A 23230-nucleotide genomic window follows, 5' to 3' on the forward strand; every position below is an offset into this window, starting at 1 on the left:
CCTAGGACATCTGCTTTGACTATATAAAAATATATGACCATTTAGTCTAAAAGTTTAAGTTATTAAGAGAATGCCCACTTTTAATTTCTTAATTATGTCATGGGTCAGTAGAGTTTACACAATATTTCAACTACAGATATTCAACTAGTGGAAACAATATTAGCTAAGAGCTCAACTTACTCTCTTATACAGATCTTCTGTACAAGACTTACGGATAACATAGTTGGACACACTTGGGATCGAGTGCACCTGCTACATATAAAACAGTTCAAAATCAAGTGGAATATTCTACTACTTAGGTTTGGAAGTCGCATGGCCACACTCCCCCAACCATGTTGGTCGGACATAGAAGAAAAGTATATCAAATATTTCAACACTAATGAAAACTTTGTCAATGGACAAGGCAGACAGCATCACTTGAAGGCATCAGTTTAAAATCCAAATGTGTATCTCATTTTGAAGCAAGATTCTGTTCAAGTAGGGCCTTTTGGGTTTGGACATAGGTGCATGCCAACTTCAATATTTGGATTTGATGACTTTTAAGTGAGGCAAAAATGTCTTTTGGAAAGTAGCTTTGTTTCTATGTAGATGCTCAAATGTTGATGAACACCAACTATATGGAATCAGGAGAGCATAAGGAAAGCAGAAAACATATAAACAAACCATATAATATCTTCTTTTCAGACAAGCCAGGCCGATGGTTACCTTTTTTGTGGTTTAAACTAGGTTTTATTGTCTTGGAGAGAAAACCTATATGCTTTTATGTATGACGGCTGCTGTGGCTTTTCTTGACACAAAAGAGACACTAATATACAGCTTTACTGACGGCAAGGTAGAATAGCAGTTAAGAGGAAGACAAATTAGCTACAATAATACAAACTATTCCTTTATTAAGGACAGAAAGGGATTAAACCAAGATTATACCAAGTACAGGTTCAATTAGACCATTAAGTTTTACACTCCTTTTCAATAAGAAAATATTATTCTCTCAAATTTACTGAACTAAGAGGAAATTAAATCATCTTTGTTTTGCTTTCTCACTAGTCTTATGCACAGTTTCAGCCACATTTACCGCTTTTTGGCTCTTGCAACCTAAAAGCCCAGTACTAGGGCGAGTTTTTTGCACCTCTTTGCCTACTGTGTTCTTGTTTTTGGTGGTTTTATTGGTTGCATTTCTTGAATTTATGTTACCACTAATGCCAAAGTTCTTTTCATCATAATCAGAGATAATGGACGAGTACTCAGCAGCACTGGCTGTGACAACGCTCCACTCAATGCTGACCTCACTTGGCGCGTACTGAGTTGTTGGAGACATGCAACTGCCAGACATATAATCACCTGAAGTTTGTGTATTCACAAGTCCATATCCACTGCTGGATATATTCTCAATTTCGAATAAATCGGAGCTAGCATCACTAGCCATGTCATCACAGACCGTGCTGCTTCCGTTGGTAGTTGTAGGGAGGTTTTGGGCTTTAGGAATAGCGTCCCAAGTTAACATAGAGAGTTTCCTCTCCAAGTTCACTGCTATATCTCCTTTTCCCATTTTGCCAGAGCCAAACACTTCCAGTGATTTCCTCTGCTCTTCAATGCTTTGATCTTGAGCCAAACTCAACGCAAAAGGACCTACCCCATGCTTTGGTCCTGGCTGGGAAATTCCATGTCCTATGCTTTCATCCACATAAACTGCTTTCTTGTCCGAACAAGGTTGACAGCTGAAGCTGTCCAAAAATCTTCTTCTTGTCATCTTCTTCTGCTTTGTCTGACATCCATTTCGCCGAATATTTTGTAACAGTGCATTTTGACTGTTCCAGCTGCTTGCCTCAGAACAAATGCTAGGAGTTCCTGACCGTACATTGGGTTTCAGGTTTGGTGGATCTATTCCCCTGTACTTCATCACCCCAGCTGGAGGGAGAGGAGCAGCTCCATAATCCAAGTCCATGTTGAAGTACTTGTCAGCACCAAATATGCTAATCTCTCCATCTTTGGACTTGTTTCGTTCTAGTTGCTTTACCTGTTGAGGAAATACAAATGCAATAGTAGGATCTTGAACGGGAGCTGCTGAATTCGTAAACGCAAAGTTTTCTTCCTTAGTTTTGAGATAAGAAGAAAAAGACTCAACACGAAGATTCGCGAGGTTATCTTGGTTGCTTTTTGAGGAGGGCTTTGCAGTAGCAGCGTTTACTGCAGTTGAGGAAAATGGGGTCTCAGGGGGTGAAATAAGAGCAGACTCAACTGCACCACCAATTTTCTGTACAAAGCTCGCTTCAGGGTTGCTGAGATAACAAGAAAATGATGCAATACGAAGGCTGGTCACATTATCATCGGCTGCCATGGAGAAAACAAAGTTTTTTCTTCCGAAAAGTTACAAAAAAGCTAGAAGAAACAAAAGTTCGAGAGGACTTGTACGTATTAATATCTTCGGAGGTATCAATCAAATTGACTTATATAAAGCAGCTTAGCAACATACATAGGTCTCAAAATATTTTGGAGGGAGCAACTTACTTTAGAAGCAAAAGTTAAAAGAATTGAAAGTCATAGGATGAATTTTGATTTGAAGAGGTTTTGTTTTCTCTTGGTTCTGTATGCACTCCTTTATAACATGGCTTTTCATGGAAACATGAGGGAAGGGGGTCGGGTAGCTTTAAGATGGTGGATCCTACATGTTTGGAGAAGCCTAGTATTGACAGCCTTATAATCTCTCACCAAATCTAACACAATAAATCAGACTTTACAGTACCTCCAGTGTTCTTTTAACTAAAGATATCTTCCATTCTATACCTAATAGTTTGCAGTTTTAGTCAGTCATTACATCCACAGGAAGAATGCAATATTAACTACAGATAATAAATGCAATGGGACTTCTGCGAATTGGCAGCAGATAACAAGAGGCTCAAAAGAAAACTCAAAAACAAAGACAAAAGTCCACCACTCATCCAAGTGAGGTAGGGACTCAAGAAAACACACCATAATGAATTTTGATGCCTCTCCAAAATTCAGTAGTTCAATGATTTGGCTACCCATGGTTAAGGGTTATCAATTTAACAGACTGATTTATGCGTACACGGTTTTTGCTTTGGCATTTCTGTTAGATAAATGCCTAGTTGGATCTCAGATGGTTGCATATCAATCTGTTTCAACATTGAAAGTAACCTGGCCCATGTCCAGTTCTGTAATAAACTGTTTCACAGTTGGATGTTCTTGAAAAATAGGACATTAGAAAGTAAGTCTGATTCCTAACAATAAATAACTCATTCTGCTGAGCTGAAACTCTGAAAAACTGCTACAAATACATGGTATATATCAAAGTAAATCAAGAAAGAAGATAGCAATAATAATAGTAATAATACTACACAAAGAGATCGAGATGAAACCCTTTAATAAGCAATCAATGAGGCATAAGTACTACACAAAGAGATCGAGATGAAGCCCTTTAATATACAATCAATGAGGCATAAGAAACTAAAAACTTTTCTTACCTGCAACCACTAAATAAGAAGAAAGAAAAAGAAAAAGAAAAAAAAAAAGAAAAAGATTACCATGGCAAACTGCAGGGATCTCTTCTTTTAGTTGTCAACTTTGAATTCCCAGGGGAAAAATAATCATACTAACTCTGGCGTACAGGGATCTCTTCCCGCCATTCACTATAAGGCGGTGGAGTTGTTATCTCCAACAACCCAGTATCTTTTGACAGCAAACAAAACCTTTTCTGGAATAAGAGGACCATCCTCATTATCTACCGTTTTTGTCTTCCACCTCATACCAGTTGCAATTCGTTTTACTTGGCCAAGAATATCTACATGATCTCGGAATATAACTGCACCTTCTGGTCTAAGAATCCTGTCCATCTCTAGTAGAATGTCTTCAACATTACATCTGTATGCAAGTATATTCAAAGAAACTCAGATGCAGTAGAAATACTCACATAATCAGAAAGTTTACAAGATCTAACTCGACGAGCGTGCTGGTTAGATGTTCTTTGTTAGTCTGATCACAGAAACTTCTGATCAAGATTTAGATTACTGAAACTATTAGCAATGAAGGATATGTCTGGATTTAGACGTATCATTTTTTTTCTGACTAGAACATAATGTTGTATAGAACGACGGTAAAACCAGCAATGTTCTAGGGAGTGAATGTTGGGCCTCTAAGCCCAACATATCCACAAGATGTGTATCGCATAGATGCAAATGTTAAGATGGATCTGCAATCATACAAGATTAGATAATATTGAACTGATCAATTCCGTCAGAAGATGCAGCTAGCGCATATAGAGGATAAAAGGAGAGAATGTGACTTGAGATGGTTTCGCCATGTGTTACATAGGACTTCAAATGCACCGGTTCTGCGGTTCATAGATGTGAAAACATGACGATTGAAGGTGTTAAAAGAGGAAGAGGTAAAAAATCACATGGAAAGAAGTTAACACAAAAGATTTAGAATATCTCGGAACCTAGGCAGATCCAGCAAAAGATAGAAAAAGATGGAAGTTGAAAATTTGTAAAGGTGATACCAACCAGAAGATTATTGCTTACTAGAAGACTCTTAGTATACTAGAGATATAACCACTAGAGTATATTAGAGAACTCCAAGTGTAAGATAATGCTTTACACACACACCCCACCCCACCAAAAAACAAAAAAACAAAAAAAAAGGGTCTTATAAAGAAAATTGCTTCATCTACCTGCTAAATACATGGTACCCTTCTACCATAAGGAGTTTGTCTCCATGACAAACTATTGGAAGAAGTTAAATTAAAATGCTCTAGATTCTGCAGATCAAGTGGAGTCTGAAGAACTTACTTGTCCTTATATAAGCTGAAAACTCCATTTGCATGAATAAGGTCATACGTCCGAGGGTAGGTAGAGAAGGCTTCACACCTGAATTTGGAAGATGAAACAAACAATAAGAGACTTGAAAAACAAGAAAAAGTAAGGAAAGCTCAAGATAGCAAATTCACAAGATACCAAAATCTCCCCTACCCTTATAAAAGTAAAAGCATTAAAAAAAGCATCAGCACCAACAGAGAAGGGTTGGCTCATAGTGTTGCAATTTTAGCATCACGAACAGAAGAAATCATGCAAAAAACTCCCTATAAAGTCAAACCTCAAGCTATCTCCGACATATATGCAAAGAGGGGGATTTAGAGTTGAATACAAGCTCAAACAGAGCTGTAGTCCTGTCACGCTATTGCTGTCAACTGAGAATGCTGAGGCATGCAACCTGGGGGGTAGAAATAGTATCTTCAATGTCATATAAAAGGACTATATAAAGTAGTGATCATGATTGAAGGTCAAACCAGACTAATGCCCTTTTCCATCTGAAAGAAAACTACACAGGTATACGAATATGAAAAGATGGTTGCACCTAAAGTCTTCCCCATCCTGGGAAATTCTATGCCCCTCTCGTCTCAAAATCAGTAAAAGGGCATGTCCTGACTACTGTTATGCAGTAACAAGTTCAAACATATGCTGGCTGAGCTCCTGAGGTGTTTAACCAGCAAATTGTTATCTTTGTTCTGCTTTTGGCAGCATGACCGGCCTAACAAATGTATAGCTCTACCCATTCTGAGCTCAACAGGTACTAAAATGTTATGTTTATATTTGTGGGACATGCAATGAAGATGCATCCTCCTATACATCAAATATCAAGAAGCAGCAACTACTCAATGAGTAAAATAAAAAGAAACTGCAATTACAATTATCATTAACTGGAAGATACACGACCTCTGTTTCAATGAGAAGTGAGTGGGAAACATATAAGAAGCAAAAAAGTAGTTGTCATGATTTGACAATTTTAACCTATGCATAGTCACAGATAGAGAAGCTATTCTGCTTGCTAAACATATCTAAGAATTTAAACTTGGACAGTATCTGATGCAACTACAACACAGTAAGAAGACAAAGAGAACGAACCATCTCTCAAAATAAACTTAACAGTCAGACCAATGGATTGTACGTCTTCTTGTTTCCACAACATTCTTTTATTTACTTATTCTTTTACAACTTACCATCTAGAATTAATGAAAAGAAGGTGGAACTGATGCTAGAGAACAATGATAAAAGATAAGAGAGCTTCATATAGTTACCAGTCATGGTATATGCCAATCAGGCCTCGTTCATATAATACGCCAAGAGTGTCGCTTTCAGCTTTAGTTGGCATAACATTCATAACCCACAGTTTAGGTGACTCTAGCGCTGCAGCAAAACTTCCTAGGCCAGCATTCATATCTAGTATATTGCGATACCTCCCAGTGTCAAGGAATTTGTTAACTCTCTTATAAGCTTTCACATGCTTTTTCCACAACTTGTCCTCCTCCTGGAATGAGTCAACAGAGACTCCAGGAACAGATCCACTTGCTATTCTTGGAGGAATAGCATTAAGTCTCTCCGGAAATGGCTTGAGCTCTCCACCAGCAACTTCATCAGAATTGGTTGTTTCAGGATACAGAGTTACACATGCCTCCATCTTCTTATACCTATAGCAATATATTGGTTTAATATCACGTAATCAGATGGAGACCAAAAACTTCAACACCAAAGTCATAGAGAACTCAAAATTGTCAGATTCCCATTTATAGTCGAAAAGTAATGCAATTCAGTACTTTTAATAAGCATTATTGTGCTCATATTTTATAGCAAACATTTTGTGGTTTTCAACATCTCACATTCACTATAAGAAGGGAATGAAACGATTTTGGTATGGAACAGCAAGTGCTTGTAGGAATATGAAATGCTTGGTCATAGATGACGAAAGACACAGGACACGGCAACAAAATATAATGATAAAAATACTATAAAAGAACTTATGATATCCCCTTTGACTACTAAACACACCACATCATAATCAAACATCACTGCCACTCTAAATCTTAAGAGCAAAGACTTTACCTATAGAGACTGACAAAAATCATAAAAAGGGTCCTCTATAATAACTTCAATTATGCTTGCCATTACAGCTTTGTGCATCCATTGAATAATACAATAAAGGATAAGAAAATCCTCATTTATTTGGCCATTTGAGATTTGCAATTTTGATGAATAACATTATAAGGTGCAAGAAGTTACCAGACATTTTCTGACTTCAAGGATTCACATAGAGTTACACGAGAATCTCGTTCACTGCAGTACTCATTGTTTACTCGTTTTCTCCATATTGCTATCTCACCTTTCTCATATTTCTTTTCCCAGCAGAGAAGTTCAGCTATCTCTTCAATCATTCTTTGTTCCTCTTCCAGCTCCTCTTTAGGTCGCTGCCATGCTTGATAATTAGTCCGCCAGTTGATGGGAGGACCTGAAAGTATCCAGTACCCCCCTGGTCTGAGCACGCGATCCACTTCCATCATGTACATTCCACCTTAAAAGAGTAGCTCAGAAGTTATCAGAAAAATAATAAAAGATAATTGAAGGAAGAACGTAATTAAAAAAATACAAAATACAAAAACAGCCAATAGAGCAAATTTCCAATCCTCATCAGCATCCACATGCACTATCTTCTTTCAGAATAAGACTTATCAAAACCAAAAACACATTGCTTACTCCTAAAGTTCCTTCTCTAACACCAAGGGGGGAACCCAAAAAGGGAAAAAGAAAGACATGCTTTGCATGTAGATGCACGTTACGAAAGTTGTTGACCAGGTACAAATGTATGTTTAAGTACAGTACAAGTAAAACATCTTATTTGACTTGCAGGGTTTCTAAAATGAGACAAAGAAATGTGTATTCTTTAATTAAGGGGAACATGTGGCTTATTAGCATAGGACAGTTTTCATTGGAAAGTTTAAAGTGAAAATTGTTTTGGCAATCCAAAATGGAAAGGGATAATCAATCTAGGATTATTCTGGATTGGCAATTGATGCTGGAAAATGGTTCCTAATAAAAGCTTGTGTTTAGTTTGAGGATGACTTGAGCTAGGTTGATTACTAGTAGGAGTTTACTATATGAATATTGTATATCCATTCCGGTCTATTTTTTCTAATATTAAATTATTTATCTTTCAAGGTAAATAAGGGTTTCTCCAGAAGAAGAGTTCACTAAATATCATATTTACCCTACATAAGGGTTTCTCCAGAAGAAGAGTTCACTAAATATCATATTTACCCTACACTAACAGACAAATCTTTCACCAAGCGAAAAAGATCCACAAATACCAGATCTAATAAAAATGTTACAACAAAAACTAAGTCTTAATACCAATTAGTTTGTAATGCCAAGGTATCATATACACGCCAAAAGAAGAGCCTAGAATACTAAATGAAAAGCACATATGCCTAACAAGATAGGTGGCATCTTTCTAGTGGAGCAGTCCCCTGCCTTATCAGATTTCTAATTAGACTAAAAGACCGCGGAGAACGAAAATATCCAGAAAAAGATGCTCACCATTTGCAGCCCATGGAATCAAACATCGTGAACAATGAGCCATATCAAAGGCCCTTGATGGAAATGGCAATTTTACGGTTCCAAGTACACCAATAACGGCTGGCACACCTCTTTCCAAAGCAAATTGGACTTGAGCTTCATGTGAATCTCTTGGTGCGAATGACATGGCTATAACATTCTTCTTGAAAAGGTATGCACCCCAACTTGCAACCTAAGATGCCATATGCCATTGGTCAAACATTAAGAGATTGAATTGGCGTAGAAACATACATCATTATGATGGAAACAGCAATAAAAGTAAAAGCTTTAACCTCGCAAAAGAAGAGGAAACCAAGAAAATAGTGCAAAATTGTACAAACTACCAGCTGTCATGAAAATGAATCTTAACTGATATTGTAAACGTAAAGTATTCAACCAAAGAGTACAACTATCAGATAGATAATGCAAAGAAAAAGCAGCAGCTAAATCATCTGAAACCGAGAGTAAGTGCATCCAGATTAGAGCAGTAAAGACGGCTAGTGAAGAGATAAGAATATATTGACAAGCTTCTACTCACCCCACAACCGGTATCCAATGCAGTTCGAACTGTACCATTGTCCATTGGGATCACAGAAGCAAGTTGGTCAATATATGCATCTGCCCCATGTGGGAATTGAGTTCCACCACCTGGAAATCTAAATAAATTCCCTTCATATTGGACCCAGTTTTGCACTGCCTTCTCAACTGTTAAACTTTTATGTGGTGCATTTGCAAAGGGTACGTAATCACGACTCTTCGGCCATTGAAAAGGAGTCACATATCCTTTTGGGGCTGGAATAAGACAATGCAGCTTCTCTTCCTCTGGAGGGCAATGTCTCTCTCTGTAGTTCATATTTTCTCTAGGAAATGTCATTGCTCGCATCTGATCATGACACGGCGTGTAATCAACATATTGCTCACCACAAGGCTCAAACTGCTTGACTTCCAGCTTGGGATCATCAACCGTACCGCTTTGATCACCATGATGAGTTTCATATTCTAGATTGGAGAGGATGCTGCAGTCCTCTGCCTTATTTGTCATCTGAAGAGCTATGCTGTCTCCCTTCCCAAAACCACTTCTTTGCCATGCTCCTAGAAGATAGAAAAAACAACAAAGTCCAACTACAACAAATATTGGCAACGGACCTCGGCTTCTGTTATCTCCTGGATTTCCTTTTATTGCCATGATTGATCTGGAATTGTATTATAGATTTCAGATGACATGGAAACAATGAGAGAAAATAATGCTCAATAGTTTTCATGGAAAGTAATCATTGAGGATGTAGATGAAGAGTTTGACTACCCCATATCAACCATTTTTTTTGGTAACCGAGAAATCCCCAAGGACTAATGGTGCATAGTTCGAAGCTCGATGGATAATAAGCCCGTCCCCGTACCTTCCCATATCAACAAACAAATTTTGGTTTGAGAAATACAATCAGGTAAGAAGCAATTCTCAGACCATTGTTTAACACTGATATAATCAAGGCGTGCGAGTTTTTAAATTACCAAGATTCAACTTCCACTGCATTTTAAGGTGAAAGGTGTTATCAGTCACAGTTAATGGTTAGTGCTGCACTTGCCACTACATCATGGGCATACCCCTCTTCCCTCTGTTTGTTACTTTTCTATGGAGTGGAGGTACTGCCCCTCTTCTTGTCTGCATAACAAAATGCAACTTGCGTGCAGCCTACACCTTCTGCCCTCACTAGATATATGACATCTTCCCGAGCTCCTTATTTATTGTGTCATTTAATAGAGGTGTTTATAGAAGACCAATAATTCACATTTTCACCAAACAACATCTCATTGCAAACAACCGTCACACGCGCTCTACCTCCCGCAACCTTGCTAACCCGTAAGCCTTAATATGCAAGCACTTGCATGTTGTTAAGAAAACAAACATCCTAATATATACAAGTAAAAAAGGGAAGTAATAAACAAGTAAATGTGCTTGATTTGCAATTTCAAACAGATGTCAATGTAACTATGTAACTCATAAGAGGGGGAAAAAAAGCACAGGGTTCCAATTTAGTATATTCAATTAATACTAACGTTTTTTTATCATCCAATTACCCAACGTCATATATAAATCAAGAAATAACAATTGTTTCATTTATATCAGAACTAATTAAAGATCTCAACAGCAACATTCGCATGACGAGCACAAAAGAAAGAACCGAAAACAAGTTTTGTCCTAATTCCTAAAATGCTATGAAACAACTGCTACATATGAAACAGAATTTTCTTGTAAGAATTGACTGAGTATTTCGTAATTCAATGAATAAGCACCCACAAGAGTTTACTATATCTCGTATCAGCACCAAAAAGAAGAAAACAAATACACTCACACAGAGAGAGAAAAGAAACAGAAATCAACACGACGAACACGTACTGAGAATAGAAATCTTACGGATCTCAGAAAACAGGAATTTTGCGGATCAGAGCATAGTTCGATTATTCACGACGTGCTAATAGAGTACAAAGTTTTTGATCGGAAGTTTTACAGTAATAAGTGGGATGTTGTTCGTAAGTATTTGGAATGAGCCACGGGGCTGAGAGAAGAGGGAAAGAAAGGGGGGAAAAGGAGAGAATTGGCAAAGATTTTAGTTCGTGAGAGTCGTATACAACAACATTCGACATCACTTACAAAAGACAAATCCGATGTTTTCAATAAAACAGGCTTATTACTAGGTTGGCTTTTTAAGGAAAAAAAATCAAATAATACCCTCTCCCAACCCAGATGGGATTCGTTGTATTGTGGACTAGGAGGAGCATTTATTTTCAGATTCTGTTAGGAGTATTATTTATTTTTCTATACGCGTCTGGAAAGTGAAAAATATTGTATAAAACAATTGAGTACGACGAATAATGTTATTCTGAAAAATATTTTGCTCAGAATTTTTCCTTTTACCATTTACTGTTCAGTATTTGGTTCCTTGATTGTTGAATATATATATATTTTTCAAGAAAAATATGTTTAGCTAAAAGAAGAAAATGGATACCACTACCTATAAGATAAATTTTTTTTTTAAACTAGTCTCTTCGAGTAATGTAGTATACAATTTTGTAAAATAATATCAATATTATTAAAGCAAAACTTTAAATACATAATTCTATATGAAAGAAAAAAATATAAGCCATGTGAATGACCAGTGAGGATTGTCGTATGGACACTTATTTGTTGATGTCAAGATGATTTTCGATAAGTGCGTTCCATGTATATGTTGAGTCAAGTAAATTATTTTTTCGAAACCTACAAAGATTAACAATCAAACGTAGTATTTATACTAAGTCTAAACTTATTTTTTACATGGTAAATAAAACTGAATTATCTCTATACAATTACCAAAAAACATTTCACACTTGATTTGTTAAGTTCGGAATCATTGCATCACAAACCCATTGTAAAATATCATAAATTTGTTTGAAATGCCAATTTTTTTTCCCAGCGTCAATCAATGAAATGCAAAATTTCATCAAATGATGAACCTGGAGAACATATTTGATGTTAGGGAGCAGTTGAAATTTTTTTGGCTGTGAATATTATCATTGTCGAATTTCTTTATAACGATGTTAATAAACGAGATATTGCAACTTCTTTGTGCACTAAAGGGTAGTTGTGATTAGCATGATTCAATATGAAACTGATAATATTGTAATTGGTAATTATTTGGCTCAAAGAAGTCTTTCCATTTTCTATATGATTTTAGAAAAGTATTGCTTGGATCTTTGTCCCTTATTAAAGATTTAACCAGCAGTGATGTTATTAACAAAGGCAAAATAAATAAGCAGATAATATAATAACAATTAAAAATGATATTACATCTTCTTCAACTTACGTTTTAGGCCTAAAAATACCTTTGTGTCTTTAATTTTTGTATGGTCTTACTAAACCTCTTCGAATACTAATACTTTTATCATCGATCAAAAAATATTGTTGTAACTTATTAATATGTACATATTATTTTGTCAATTCTACATCGGTTCTCATTTTGATTGAACTTGAGATGATTAAGCGGACAAAGAAAAATAATGTAATAGTAATAATATAAGATAGGTTTTGTATTTTCTAGTATGATTAGCATTCTTAACATTTCTTTATAATGTGACATATTGCACTGACGATAGCTATTAATTTAGGTAATATATTGAAATAATAATTCTAATTAGTTAAAAAAATAGAAGTATTACCAATTGTATGTTCGAGTAAATGCAAGTAACCTGTAATTAAGAATAGTAGAAAACAAATCTGTATTTGATGCAAATGCTAATTAACGTAATTATATTAACATCGATTGTTGATAATTAAAAAGATATAGTGTCAACCTTGTGAAACCTAAATTGAAAAGATGCGCATAATCTTTCTAATATCCAATTAACCTCATTGCTTCTCCATCCCCTTCTTTTTATTACCTCCATCTTTAACACGTTTAATTACTGAAATACAAAATAATGATTAACAAATACTTTGAAGTATAAAATTTAATTTATATTCATATGTTATATTGCAATAGTAGGCACATTATCCGTTGAATAGACATTCAAGTAGGAGTGTTATAAATAGAATTGTATTTAAGGTGAATGTCTATATTTTAAAGAGATTTTAGGGATTTTACTTGGTGACTAAGTCACTCTTTCCCTATAAACAGAGGTGTCCTATTCCATTGTAATTCATCCCAAATCAATAAAAATTTTCTCTCTCTCTCTCTCTCTCTCTCTCTCTCTCTCTCTCTATATATATATATATATATATATATATATATATATAAAGGAGGGACAAAGAGTGATGACTTGGCAGAGTAAAAAATATAAATAAAGACCATATGATTTGCATAAGAAAACTAAAATTACCAAGTCAGTCAGTTAATACATAAAGCCTTCAAATCACGTATGGTCGGTCCGTCTGCAGCAAATCCACCACCATTGTTGTCATCTATTCCACCTTGATAATCAGTAGTCATATTTACCGCGATGGGAGAAAATTTGTTGTAATTTGATAATGCATTTTTGGCTTAAAGCATTTTCGCGAGTAATTGGAAGTTTAATATCAAATGGGATTATACAAGTTCTATGAGAAGTGAATTTAGTGAAGGACTGTAGAATGACTTTTATACATAGAAAGTTTGTGCCAGAAAAATTCAAAAACCAATTGTTCACAGTATTTTCGAGTCAATTACTCAAATGGTCACTAAATTATCCTAAATTATCTCCTAAAATCACTTTTATTTCGTTTGTAATAACAAAGTCACTGAACTATATTTATTGCACTCAAAAGGTCACTCAACTAGATTTTTCAAATTTTGGATTGCCAAATATTTATTTTACCCTCTAAATTATAAACATTTATCTTCTTTTTATTTTTTTAAAACTTTTTAATATTATGATTTTTCCCTTTTTAATTTACATTATGGACTTACCTATAGAATAAATAAATATTATTTATAAATTAAAAAAATAAAAAGTATTTAAGCATATATAAACAAAATAATGAGCATAGTAAAAAAATTAATTAGAATAATTTGTTACTAATAATAATTTTAGTATTAACAACAAAAATTCAAAAATTTATTTACACAATTCAGAATGAAAGAAAATAAAGGTTGTAAAATATATATTTCATGCACGTAATATAAAATTAATTATTTAAATAAAGGTATTTTTATAATATATATTATATATTCTTAAAAATTATGCTCAATTATATTTATATATATATATATTCCATGCACGACTTAACATAGCATATTTTATCCTATACAGATAATCCCCCTGTTTTTTGGTGACATAACTTTGTGTCATCGGAAAGTTGGTAGAAACATAATAATATAATTGAGCATAATTTTCAAGATATATAATGTATATTATAAAAATACCTTTATTTAAATAATTATTTTTATATTATGTGCATAGAATATATATTTTACAACCTTTATTTTCTTTCATTCTAAATTGTGTAAATAATTTTTTGAATTTTTGTTGTTAGTACTAAAAAGTTTAAAAATAATAAAAAGAAGATAAATGTTTATAATTTAGAGGGTAAAATAGGTATTTGGCAATCCAAAATTTGAAAAATCTAGTTGAGTGACCTTCTCAGTGCAATAGACATAGTTCAGTGACTTTGTTGTTACAAACGAAAGAAAAGTAACTTTAGGAGATAATTTGAGATAGTTGAGTGACCATTTGAGTAATTGACTCCAGTATTTTCATTCATTGTAAATGAGTACATGACTTTTACGTGGACATAATCTGAAAATCGTGCACCGTGTTATCGCTACAACTTAAGAATTCATCAACTGAATTCTATGAAAAAGAGAATACCTCATCAAAAAATTTAGGGCATTTCATTTGGACAGGAGAAAGATTTAGGTAGAACCATTTAAATAGATGAGAAGACTTCTACAAAGGCAACCGTTGAATTCATTTAAAAGGCAACATTTGAAATAATTTGAAGCATTTTAAGATACACAATCCTTCCGAACAGTTTCCTCTTTATTTCTGTTTAAATATTACAATCAATATATTATTATAATAAATTATTTTAAATAAGTAGGATAAGTAAACTTTTAGAAAGGGTAAATAAGTAATTTAACTTTTCAGTTTAGGAGTTCATGCTTTTAATATAACTAGTTTCTTGATACGTATGTTGCACGTGTAATTCCGTACAAGCAGTAAAAAAAATATTATTAAAACATGTGAAATATTACACAAAAATTTCAAAAGAAAAAAATACAAGCTAAAAATAATAAATAGTTTTAGAGATATAGTGTTGAACTCAAGTTGATTGGATAGCTCTGCAAAGATCAATAATTTTATTTAGTTAGACAAGTGTATTTTATAATTACATAAATTTAGTTGTTATGAGTTACAAACATATAATATAACTGTATAATTCACCTAATATTTCTTTGTAGATATTGTTCTTGAAGTTGTTCCATTTTGATGTTTCAGCGAAATGATCTATGCAACAAATATAAATAGAAACTAATACTTATTTGTACATGATATTTTTTTTTTAAAGAATGGAAGAATTCAATGTTTTGTAAAATTTTGTGAACAATTAAGTAAGAAGCGATTGACAATAATAAAAACATAACAAAAAGAATTTTTTTTCATAGTTATGCAAAATTATACAAGAATTTTGAAATATTAATTGCAATAAACTCCGACGACTATACCCCCCACCCCCCCCCCCCCCCAAAAAAAAAAAAAAAAAAAACCAGCATATGAGTAAAATCAATAAACTTTTATATTCTTCTTCTTTGTGTTGGCTTCATCGGCGTTCTTCTCTTCAATTGGCTTCTCATCGATAAGGTTCTTTACCTTTATAGCCATGAATTCTCTAGACGGAAAATTAGAAAACAAAATTAGTTAACAACATGTTAATCTAGGAACAACAGGTTTATACTTAGATTGTAATTAGAGGCATATACTATAAGATTAATATTTAAATTAATGGAGAAATTCTTGCTTCCACATATAAATTTGTTTTTCTTCTCACCTTTTTCGCTTATCTTATTTTGGATTTATCAAAAGGTATTATTTACACTGTAAGCATAGGGTCAAGAATTAAATACATGATTATCATTAAGATAAAAAGAAGTTATTGTTTTACCTAAATGAATGGATAATTACGTTCTTCAAATCCTTTGGCGAGGATTGCACTGAATCTCGAATGAACATACAATTTGAATTTGATCGCAAGAATATGTACTTGCATATAAAGTATATGTAGTTAGTTTCTCATTTCTTGAGGAACCAAAAGGTTGCAACTTTATGGTGAACTATGTATCTGTGATTAAATGATAATTGTAGCAACATAAATGATAATTGTAGCAGTAGGCTCTTTATCTACTCTAACTTTCCCATAATTAGCAACAATTATGATTTAATTATTGATCTTCGATATAGTACGGTGATATAGATATAGATATAGATTTAATTAATTATAGAAGACAAACTAAAATCTAATAGAGTCCTATTTTTTATAAATAAAATTTTAAAAAGGGAGTAAAGTAGTAGCCTTTCTTTCTTTTTTTTTCCCCTGCATTTCTTCTATTATCATATGTTTTCATCGCTGAGTTTGTATTTTCAACGATGCAACTGAAATTAATGTACAATATTATGACAAAATCCCAATTGCGAGTATAATATGGGAGACAAGTTTTGCAGGTAAGCATATGATATTACATGTTGCTAAGGAATAAGCAAAAATAGATTACATCTTCCTCATTTTTCTTTTCCTTATCAATAATTCCTAGCGAACTGCATCTTCGTTTTGTTGTATTATCAGTGGAACAATTTTTGACATAAAAGAATGCGAATGTTCTGTTTTTCACCCCAATTTGGCAATTTCAACGAACCAAAAATGCACAAACTACAAAGTAAACGAAAATATAATTCATAAAAATATGCAACTTCCTTGTAATACATAGGAAGCTTCCGAGTGACCTATCACACTTTGATATATTTCTCAGCTCGTGCAGAGCATCCATATCCACATGATGTAGGATGAACACAGATGACATTAAGTTTAGTTCCACTTAAAATCTCCCCGAACAAACATATGCAGAAGACTTTTTTTCTAGATTAATCAGGACTTACAATAGTAAGTTTGTAGAACTTTCTGCCTCCATCCCCTATCCCAGAAAAAGGAAAAAAAAAACAAAACTCAGTTGACATCTTGAGTATTATCTCTGAAGACCGCATATTGGAGGTGTGGGGATGAAAATTTTCGACTCGCCAGCTATATACTTCTCAATAGTAATCTAAAGTACATTCAGAGTCATCTGAAGTTCCAATAGCCCTATTAACAGATGGCTCATGCCACGAGTTGCTATTCGAAGATCCATGTAGCTTGCCCTCTACTATCAAACGTGAGAGTTCATTGGTATCATGTTGTACTCTCCCAGTAATCTCCAAGCACAAGCCATTACTTGGTCCTTTCTTATTATTCTTCGCCTTGGAAGTTTTCCTGGGACCTGGATCCACAAAGACGGGTTGTACCTTCAGGTTTGGATTAGGTCTAATGCGGGTTGCTTCCTTTTCCCCTACTGGTCTGAGTAGAATTCCATTCTGCAGTTCTTCAGAAGCCTCGTCTTTATTTATAAGAACCTGCAGAATATAGATCAAGAAAGGCATTGTAGTTACGATTAGGATTAACTCCAAGCAACCAGCAGGCATTCTTCAGGTTATTACAAAAGTTGCGGGAGTGAGGCTTATCCACCATGAAAATAAAAATAAAAAAAAGAGAAGCCCTAAGGCCCATGCCTAAGAATAAGTCAGAACAGACACAATAGATAATTTCCCCAACTAAAATTTTCAATGAATCAAATATGCGAAAAAGAATGTTTACATTGTTGAGGTGTTGGATCAGGCATCTGAAAATGCTCCTTGAATACAAGAGAGTAATAACACTGCAACTGTGCAACAAGTTACAATTGCATCGCGCGCGCACACAGTCAGAAAATGGGAATGACAAAAAAAGTGAGTTCGAAGAAGTTTCCAACTATCAACAAGCAGGTTGTGGAAATTGCATGAGCATCAATTACAGAAATAATGGATCAATACTCCAGTGCAACTTGTAACCAAATCCAATGTCATTTTACTATTTGGGCTATGAAACTCATCAGAATTTGGTTAAAGTCAAGCCAGATTTTGGATATGCAATCTCTATCAACATGGTAATAAATTATGAGCTATGCTGCAGCATTTGCATAAAGAAAAGATAGGAATCAACAGTCAAAAGCCAAAGAACAAAACAGTTTGTCCTGATGATTGAAAAGGCAAGATTAAAGATATGCGCAAAAGAACAAGAAGATAAGAACCACTTTCCCACCCTCCATGCTCAAGACAAAGAAAAAAGAGAAACGAAAGAAAGAAAAAAGAACAAAAGAGAGAGGGAATAAGATGCGAGCACATATATCCTCCTTAATAGCAATGAAAGAAAAACCTTGCGGCCAACTAGGTCAAATGTCATTATGACTCTATTTCGTTTAGCACGTTCAGCCTCTTCTATCTCCTCTTTCTTTTTCCTCAGAAGTTCCTTTTCCTGTTAAAAGGGGAGGAAACGAAGGATCACAACATAAGTCAATGTCATCATAGAAGCCAAGTCTTGCAAAGTGAAATGTTCTCACAAACGTGCACTGTACCTCCTTCGACAACCAACTATTTCCCTCAAACTCATAGTAGTCACTTTGGTCATCGATAACAGTCGTACGTGCTGCAGAGTTCCGATCATAGTCAACTAGCCTCTTTGCATAGGCTTCAGCTTCTGCCTCAGCATCGGAAATTGGAACTGGGCCTTCATTTAATCCAGCATACGAGCTTCCTTCCCTTAGCACAAGTGCACCACAAAAGTTACAAGGCCCTTCACCTTCCTGCTCACAGACTATCTTTCCACAAGATAAACAATTGCTAATCAGCCTGTGTCGACGGGCTTGGCATGAGCATGGCTTCCCCTGTTGATATACAATAGACCCTTTTGCAGCCTCAGCAAGCGAAACAACTTTGTCAGATTTTTTCTTTCTAGAGTTTCTTTGACTTGCTTGGGGTTGAGGTGCAGTTGTTGTTGTTGTCGTAGAGTTTCCTTGACTCCCTCTTTGTACGTTTCGTCCATTTGATGTCCCAGCTGTGCTCTGACTTTCCTGCTTACTTGAGGCTTTACTTTCTTTCGGTGCTCGCACTTGTTTTTTAGTTCCAGCTGCCAGACTATCAGCTGAAGGGGGCTTTACATATGCTTGCAATTTGGAAGCAGAAGTACCTTGGGTAGTGTGGTATATATCTGAATGACCTCTCCGTCTCAAATACTCATCCGTCACACTTTTTCCAGCTTCCTGACCTATGATATTCTATAGAAGATTCAGAAAGAAAAGATCTCAGTAAACGCACCAACAACAGTCAAATGGTACCAATAAGAAAAAGCACCAACCACAATCTTAATTGCCATGGCCATCTGCAAAGAAGATCTTACAAAACAATCACATGTTGATACATGAGATCAAGATTTAATAAGAAGAATTAACCCAAATAGCCGCCTACCCAACCACTTAAACTAAAAATAGCCGGTAGAGGTATAATATATACATAATTTATGTATTATATGTGTATAGTCGTGGATAATCATTATATAATCTATGTATATGGCTAGAAAAAGTAAACAATGAATGTGGCCGGCTATTTGTGTAAAGATCCCATTTAATAACCACTAACAAGTATCAATGTGAGAAAGGTCTTAGCAAGATTCCAATTCGGATCGTTTTCAAATACCAAATGAAAAGGCAGTCTTTCAATTTCTAACTGGAGGAAGGGAATGCTACACTAAAGAATCAACAAAGAAGCTCCGTCCTGTTAATCTACACATTCTCTAAATATCAACAAGACTTAACGACATACATACAAGAAAAAACAAACTACTCGTATCAATGAGCATTAGGCATCAATTTGATAAATGATTAAAATGGTCTGATCTCATGTCTGATTGAAAAGGTTTGGAATGAACCGAGGCCATTTGACTTTTCATCCTCTCAACAATAAAAATTTTCAGAGAAGCGAGACTCAGATAGCAGAAACAATTGCGGCAGCACCTCTTGGATTTATAGTACAGAATTTGGCTGCTGTCTTCAGGATATAGATGCTTATAGAAATAGCCATAACATTGGAAATTGTACAGATTTTAGTTGCCAAGTAAAAGCAATTATTACAAATGTGAAAATGGTTAGAAGAGTGCGTAGTTGCTTTATTACTCGGGATATTCATATAGTGCTTTACAGCCTATAGGCGAAAAGCGCCAAGGTATGCTCGGGCTTTAAGTGCAAAGTGCAATAACAAACTGTGCTTTGGTGGAAAAAGTAAGAGATGAAGGAAAAACAAAAGTTTATAATGTGACATGAAGTATCTTTAAACAGAAATAAAGTTATATGAGCAAATGAACTGAGAACAATCTAGTGAAATATTTGAAGTTAATCAATGTGAATAAAGGGCAGCCTGGTGCAATAATCTTTCACTGAGTGATTTCCGACGAAATACCAGACCACATCGGGTCTAATTGTACGCCGACTTATCTTACAAATCCGAAAGAGGCTATATCCAATGCTCGAACCCATGACCTCATGATCACACGACAACAACTTTAGCCATTGCGCCAAGGCTCCAATGTCAATCAAGTTCAAAAATCTTTTAAACTGTTTTATCAAGATAGAATCCAATTTATTTTCTGAAAATACTTTTTATTAAAGCTAAATTTCTAATATTCTACACCTAAATCACCAACAATACTTCCATAATCATTCTATAACAATTGTTTTTTCCAGCTCTATTTACATTATTTAGTACCACCTTTTCAACACCGAGCCCAATGGCCATAATAGATTTAACTTAAATAAAAAAAAATCAAAGTTCATCACAAAATCAAAAAACGAAAGCAAATTCCACGGGATGTCCAATCAGGTTTTCAATGCGTAACACTGAGATCAAAATATACACACAGAAAAACTATCCCTTCGAATCTAACAAGAGAACCCCTTGATCTTAAAATGTCTACGGGTGCAGTCCATTATCAGTCATATACCCTACCCTCAATCATGGACTATCTACTGAACAGAACCCAAACCAACATAACACAATTCCCATCAAAATTGGAAACAAGAAAATCAACAACACAGAAATTAACAAAAACAGTGTAAACCATAGAGATGGATGGAGGGAAAGAGGTTACATCAAGGTATTCTTTAGCATCGAGAGGAGGAGCAAGCTCGCAATAGGAGACGAGCCCAGATATTATCTCAGCATCTAAATCAAGACCAGTCCCTATCTTGTCACATAGCTCCAGTAATGCTCTTTCCAGCCATTGCCCTGACGATTCCATTCTTTGGCTTTCTCTTCTCTGTTTCTGTGTTCCTGCCTCACCACCGCATTATATACCTCCCCAGTCGCTAGTCGCTCCCAATTTTGTTGGTCCATCTTGATATTATAGGTTAATGCACTAAACCACCTTCAAGTTTCAGTTTACGCACTTTAGCACCCTGACTTTGGGGGAATGTTTTTTAAAACAAATATTTTGTGCTGTTAGCAGGAGAGGATCAAATATTTGAGTATATGGATTCTTAATGCTAGAAAAGACAGCTTACTAAGTTTTGAATAAAGTATTTACATGCATTAAGTAGATTTTTTAGCATAAATAAATATATGATTTTGACCAAAACTATTGAATTCAATCAAACTTATAACTTGTTTACCCGTAAAACGGTACAGTTGAATTTATACGTGGTTTCTAGACAAGTGAATTAATTCGATCCTGAAATAATAAAAGAATTGAGGAAGTATGCAATACTTAGCCTTGATATGAAGATGAAATAGCATAAATAGTAGTTCTGGGAGCGAGACTTCCGGGTACAACAGTAATGAAATCAAAAAGTAAGGAGACCAAAATTGTATAGAGCTTTGAATAGATTATAGCGTAAGTTTGCCAGAAAAATTTATTTCATTTACAATGATAACATAGATCACTATTTATAGTTACACCTAAAGAACAAAGACCTAGGATCATGGCCTTCTTTAATGTCAATTATGAGGGTCATTGAAGAATGTGTAACGGTGAGCATAAATGACAAATTCTTTATAACGGGAAGTATACTAAATATTGTGGAATATTCTCCATTGAATGCTACCGGGTGGTAGATATTTTTTACATCTTTATGAGCGTCATTCTTTCCGGTGACAAATGAAACATTTGTCTTTGGTTTTAACTATACTCTGTCTTCGGCTCTACGTGTCACTCTCTTATGCAACCACATAGCGTAGCATATTTTACCCTATACAGATTGTTACAACCCATGTTTTCGTACGTACGAGTACGTCGTAAGTCAATTGATGTAAGCTCAGAAATGAAATCATATTTGAAAAGTTTATAAAGTAAGTTAATCATATTACCTCGGAGGTTACAAATATTGAAGATCATGAACAAAAAGTACAAAGATGGTTGGAAGATTCAAAAGCTAAAGGAATTGAAAAACATAATATTTCGTCGAAAATCGACAAAACGGGGAATGTTATAACATGTACTTTTGGAGTGAGACCAGGGTATTTAACATGATAAGGAGGTTATGTTATGAGTTATTTTATTCGTATGATAGCCGTGTGTTATATTTTGAAGTCAAGCGAGTGGTGGAACAAAAGTCGATGAAAGTCATCACAAGTTACGTTCATACGTTTTACTGAAACTTTGGGTCCAATGTAACTGGCATTTTCTCCTAATATACGTAGAGTTATGGGGTGTTCCACCCATCAAATTAAATATCTATGAGTCTATTTTCCAACTCATTAAACCGTTTGTCAATACGACATCAGAGTAGAGAGATATGAGAGTTTTTCCAAGACTGCGCAGACTGTCACCTACTTGCTTAAACGAAAATCCAAAAATGGGCCTCTTCGGGTCGTCCAAAAATGGGCCAGTTCGGGTCATTCAAAAAGGACTTTTTAAAGTCTTATCCCCTTCATATATTAGGTTGATAATAGAGAAAAATAACCAGACTTAATCTATGCAAATCTCCTCCCAAAAATTTTCCCCAAACCCCAATTGATTTTCTCTCCCTTTCAAGTTCTAATTGGAGGTAAAGCCTAGAGTTTGAAGAACCAAGATAGGAGCTGAGTTATCCAACAAATAAGGTAAGTTTACTGCTCTCTTTCATCCATTTTTTCTGCTTTATATGCATAGTAAGTCGTTCTATATTTGTAAGAACTCACGGGACAGTGATCGGAAGCCGTGAGTTTGAGTTATTCACTTGTAGCGGACTGTTTTGTGGACTATTTTGTGGTGGTGCTGGGCAGCATGTTTT

The 23230-nt window shown here is 34.8% G+C and overlaps 3 protein-coding genes across 5 annotated transcripts; all 3 read right to left on the reverse strand.

Annotated features, from left to right (window-relative positions):
• Positions 1-860: 860 nt before the first annotated feature.
• On the reverse strand, positions 861-2882 carry LOC107813000 (protein PHYTOCHROME KINASE SUBSTRATE 1-like). The gene has a single exon (XM_016638199.2). The coding sequence runs from the start codon at positions 2333-2335 to the stop codon at positions 1019-1021; it is 1317 nt and encodes a 438-aa protein (XP_016493685.2). The 5' UTR covers positions 2336-2882; the 3' UTR covers positions 861-1018.
• A 401-nt stretch (positions 2883-3283) lies between these two features.
• LOC107813001 (putative methyltransferase PMT2) lies at positions 3284-11140 on the reverse strand. 2 transcript variants are annotated; one of them, XM_075251547.1, is made up of 7 exons: positions 10792-11140; positions 8935-9589; positions 8379-8589; positions 7068-7356; positions 6089-6478; positions 4803-4880; positions 3284-3876 (listed from the first exon to the last, which is right to left on the reverse strand). In XM_075251547.1, exons 2-7 carry the CDS (start codon positions 9580-9582, stop codon positions 3645-3647), a joined length of 1848 nt encoding a protein of 615 aa, XP_075107648.1. In that variant the 5' UTR covers positions 9583-9589; positions 10792-11140; the 3' UTR covers positions 3284-3644. The 2 variants fall into 2 exon arrangements, with proteins under 2 accessions (XP_075107648.1, XP_075107647.1); XM_075251546.1 differs by having other exon boundaries at positions 10810-11139.
• A 5655-nt stretch (positions 11141-16795) lies between these two features.
• Positions 16796-21313, reverse strand: LOC107797902 (uncharacterized). 2 transcript variants are annotated; one of them, XM_075251548.1, is made up of 5 exons: positions 21112-21313; positions 18548-19246; positions 18349-18447; positions 17752-17818; positions 16796-17510 (listed from the first exon to the last, which is right to left on the reverse strand). In XM_075251548.1, the coding sequence occupies exons 1-5, from the start codon at positions 21259-21261 to the stop codon at positions 17497-17499; spliced, it is 1029 nt and encodes a 342-aa protein (XP_075107649.1). In that variant the 5' UTR covers positions 21262-21313; the 3' UTR covers positions 16796-17496. The 2 variants fall into 2 exon arrangements, with proteins under 2 accessions (XP_075107649.1, XP_016476306.1); XM_016620820.2 differs by lacking the exon at positions 17752-17818 and having other exon boundaries at positions 21112-21311.
• Between the last annotated feature and the right edge of the window lie 1917 nt (positions 21314-23230).

This window comes from Nicotiana tabacum, chromosome 4 (assembly GCF_000715075.1).
Source record: "Nicotiana tabacum cultivar K326 chromosome 4, ASM71507v2, whole genome shotgun sequence".
In the NCBI taxonomy this organism is placed as follows: Eukaryota; Viridiplantae; Streptophyta; class Magnoliopsida; order Solanales; family Solanaceae; genus Nicotiana; species Nicotiana tabacum.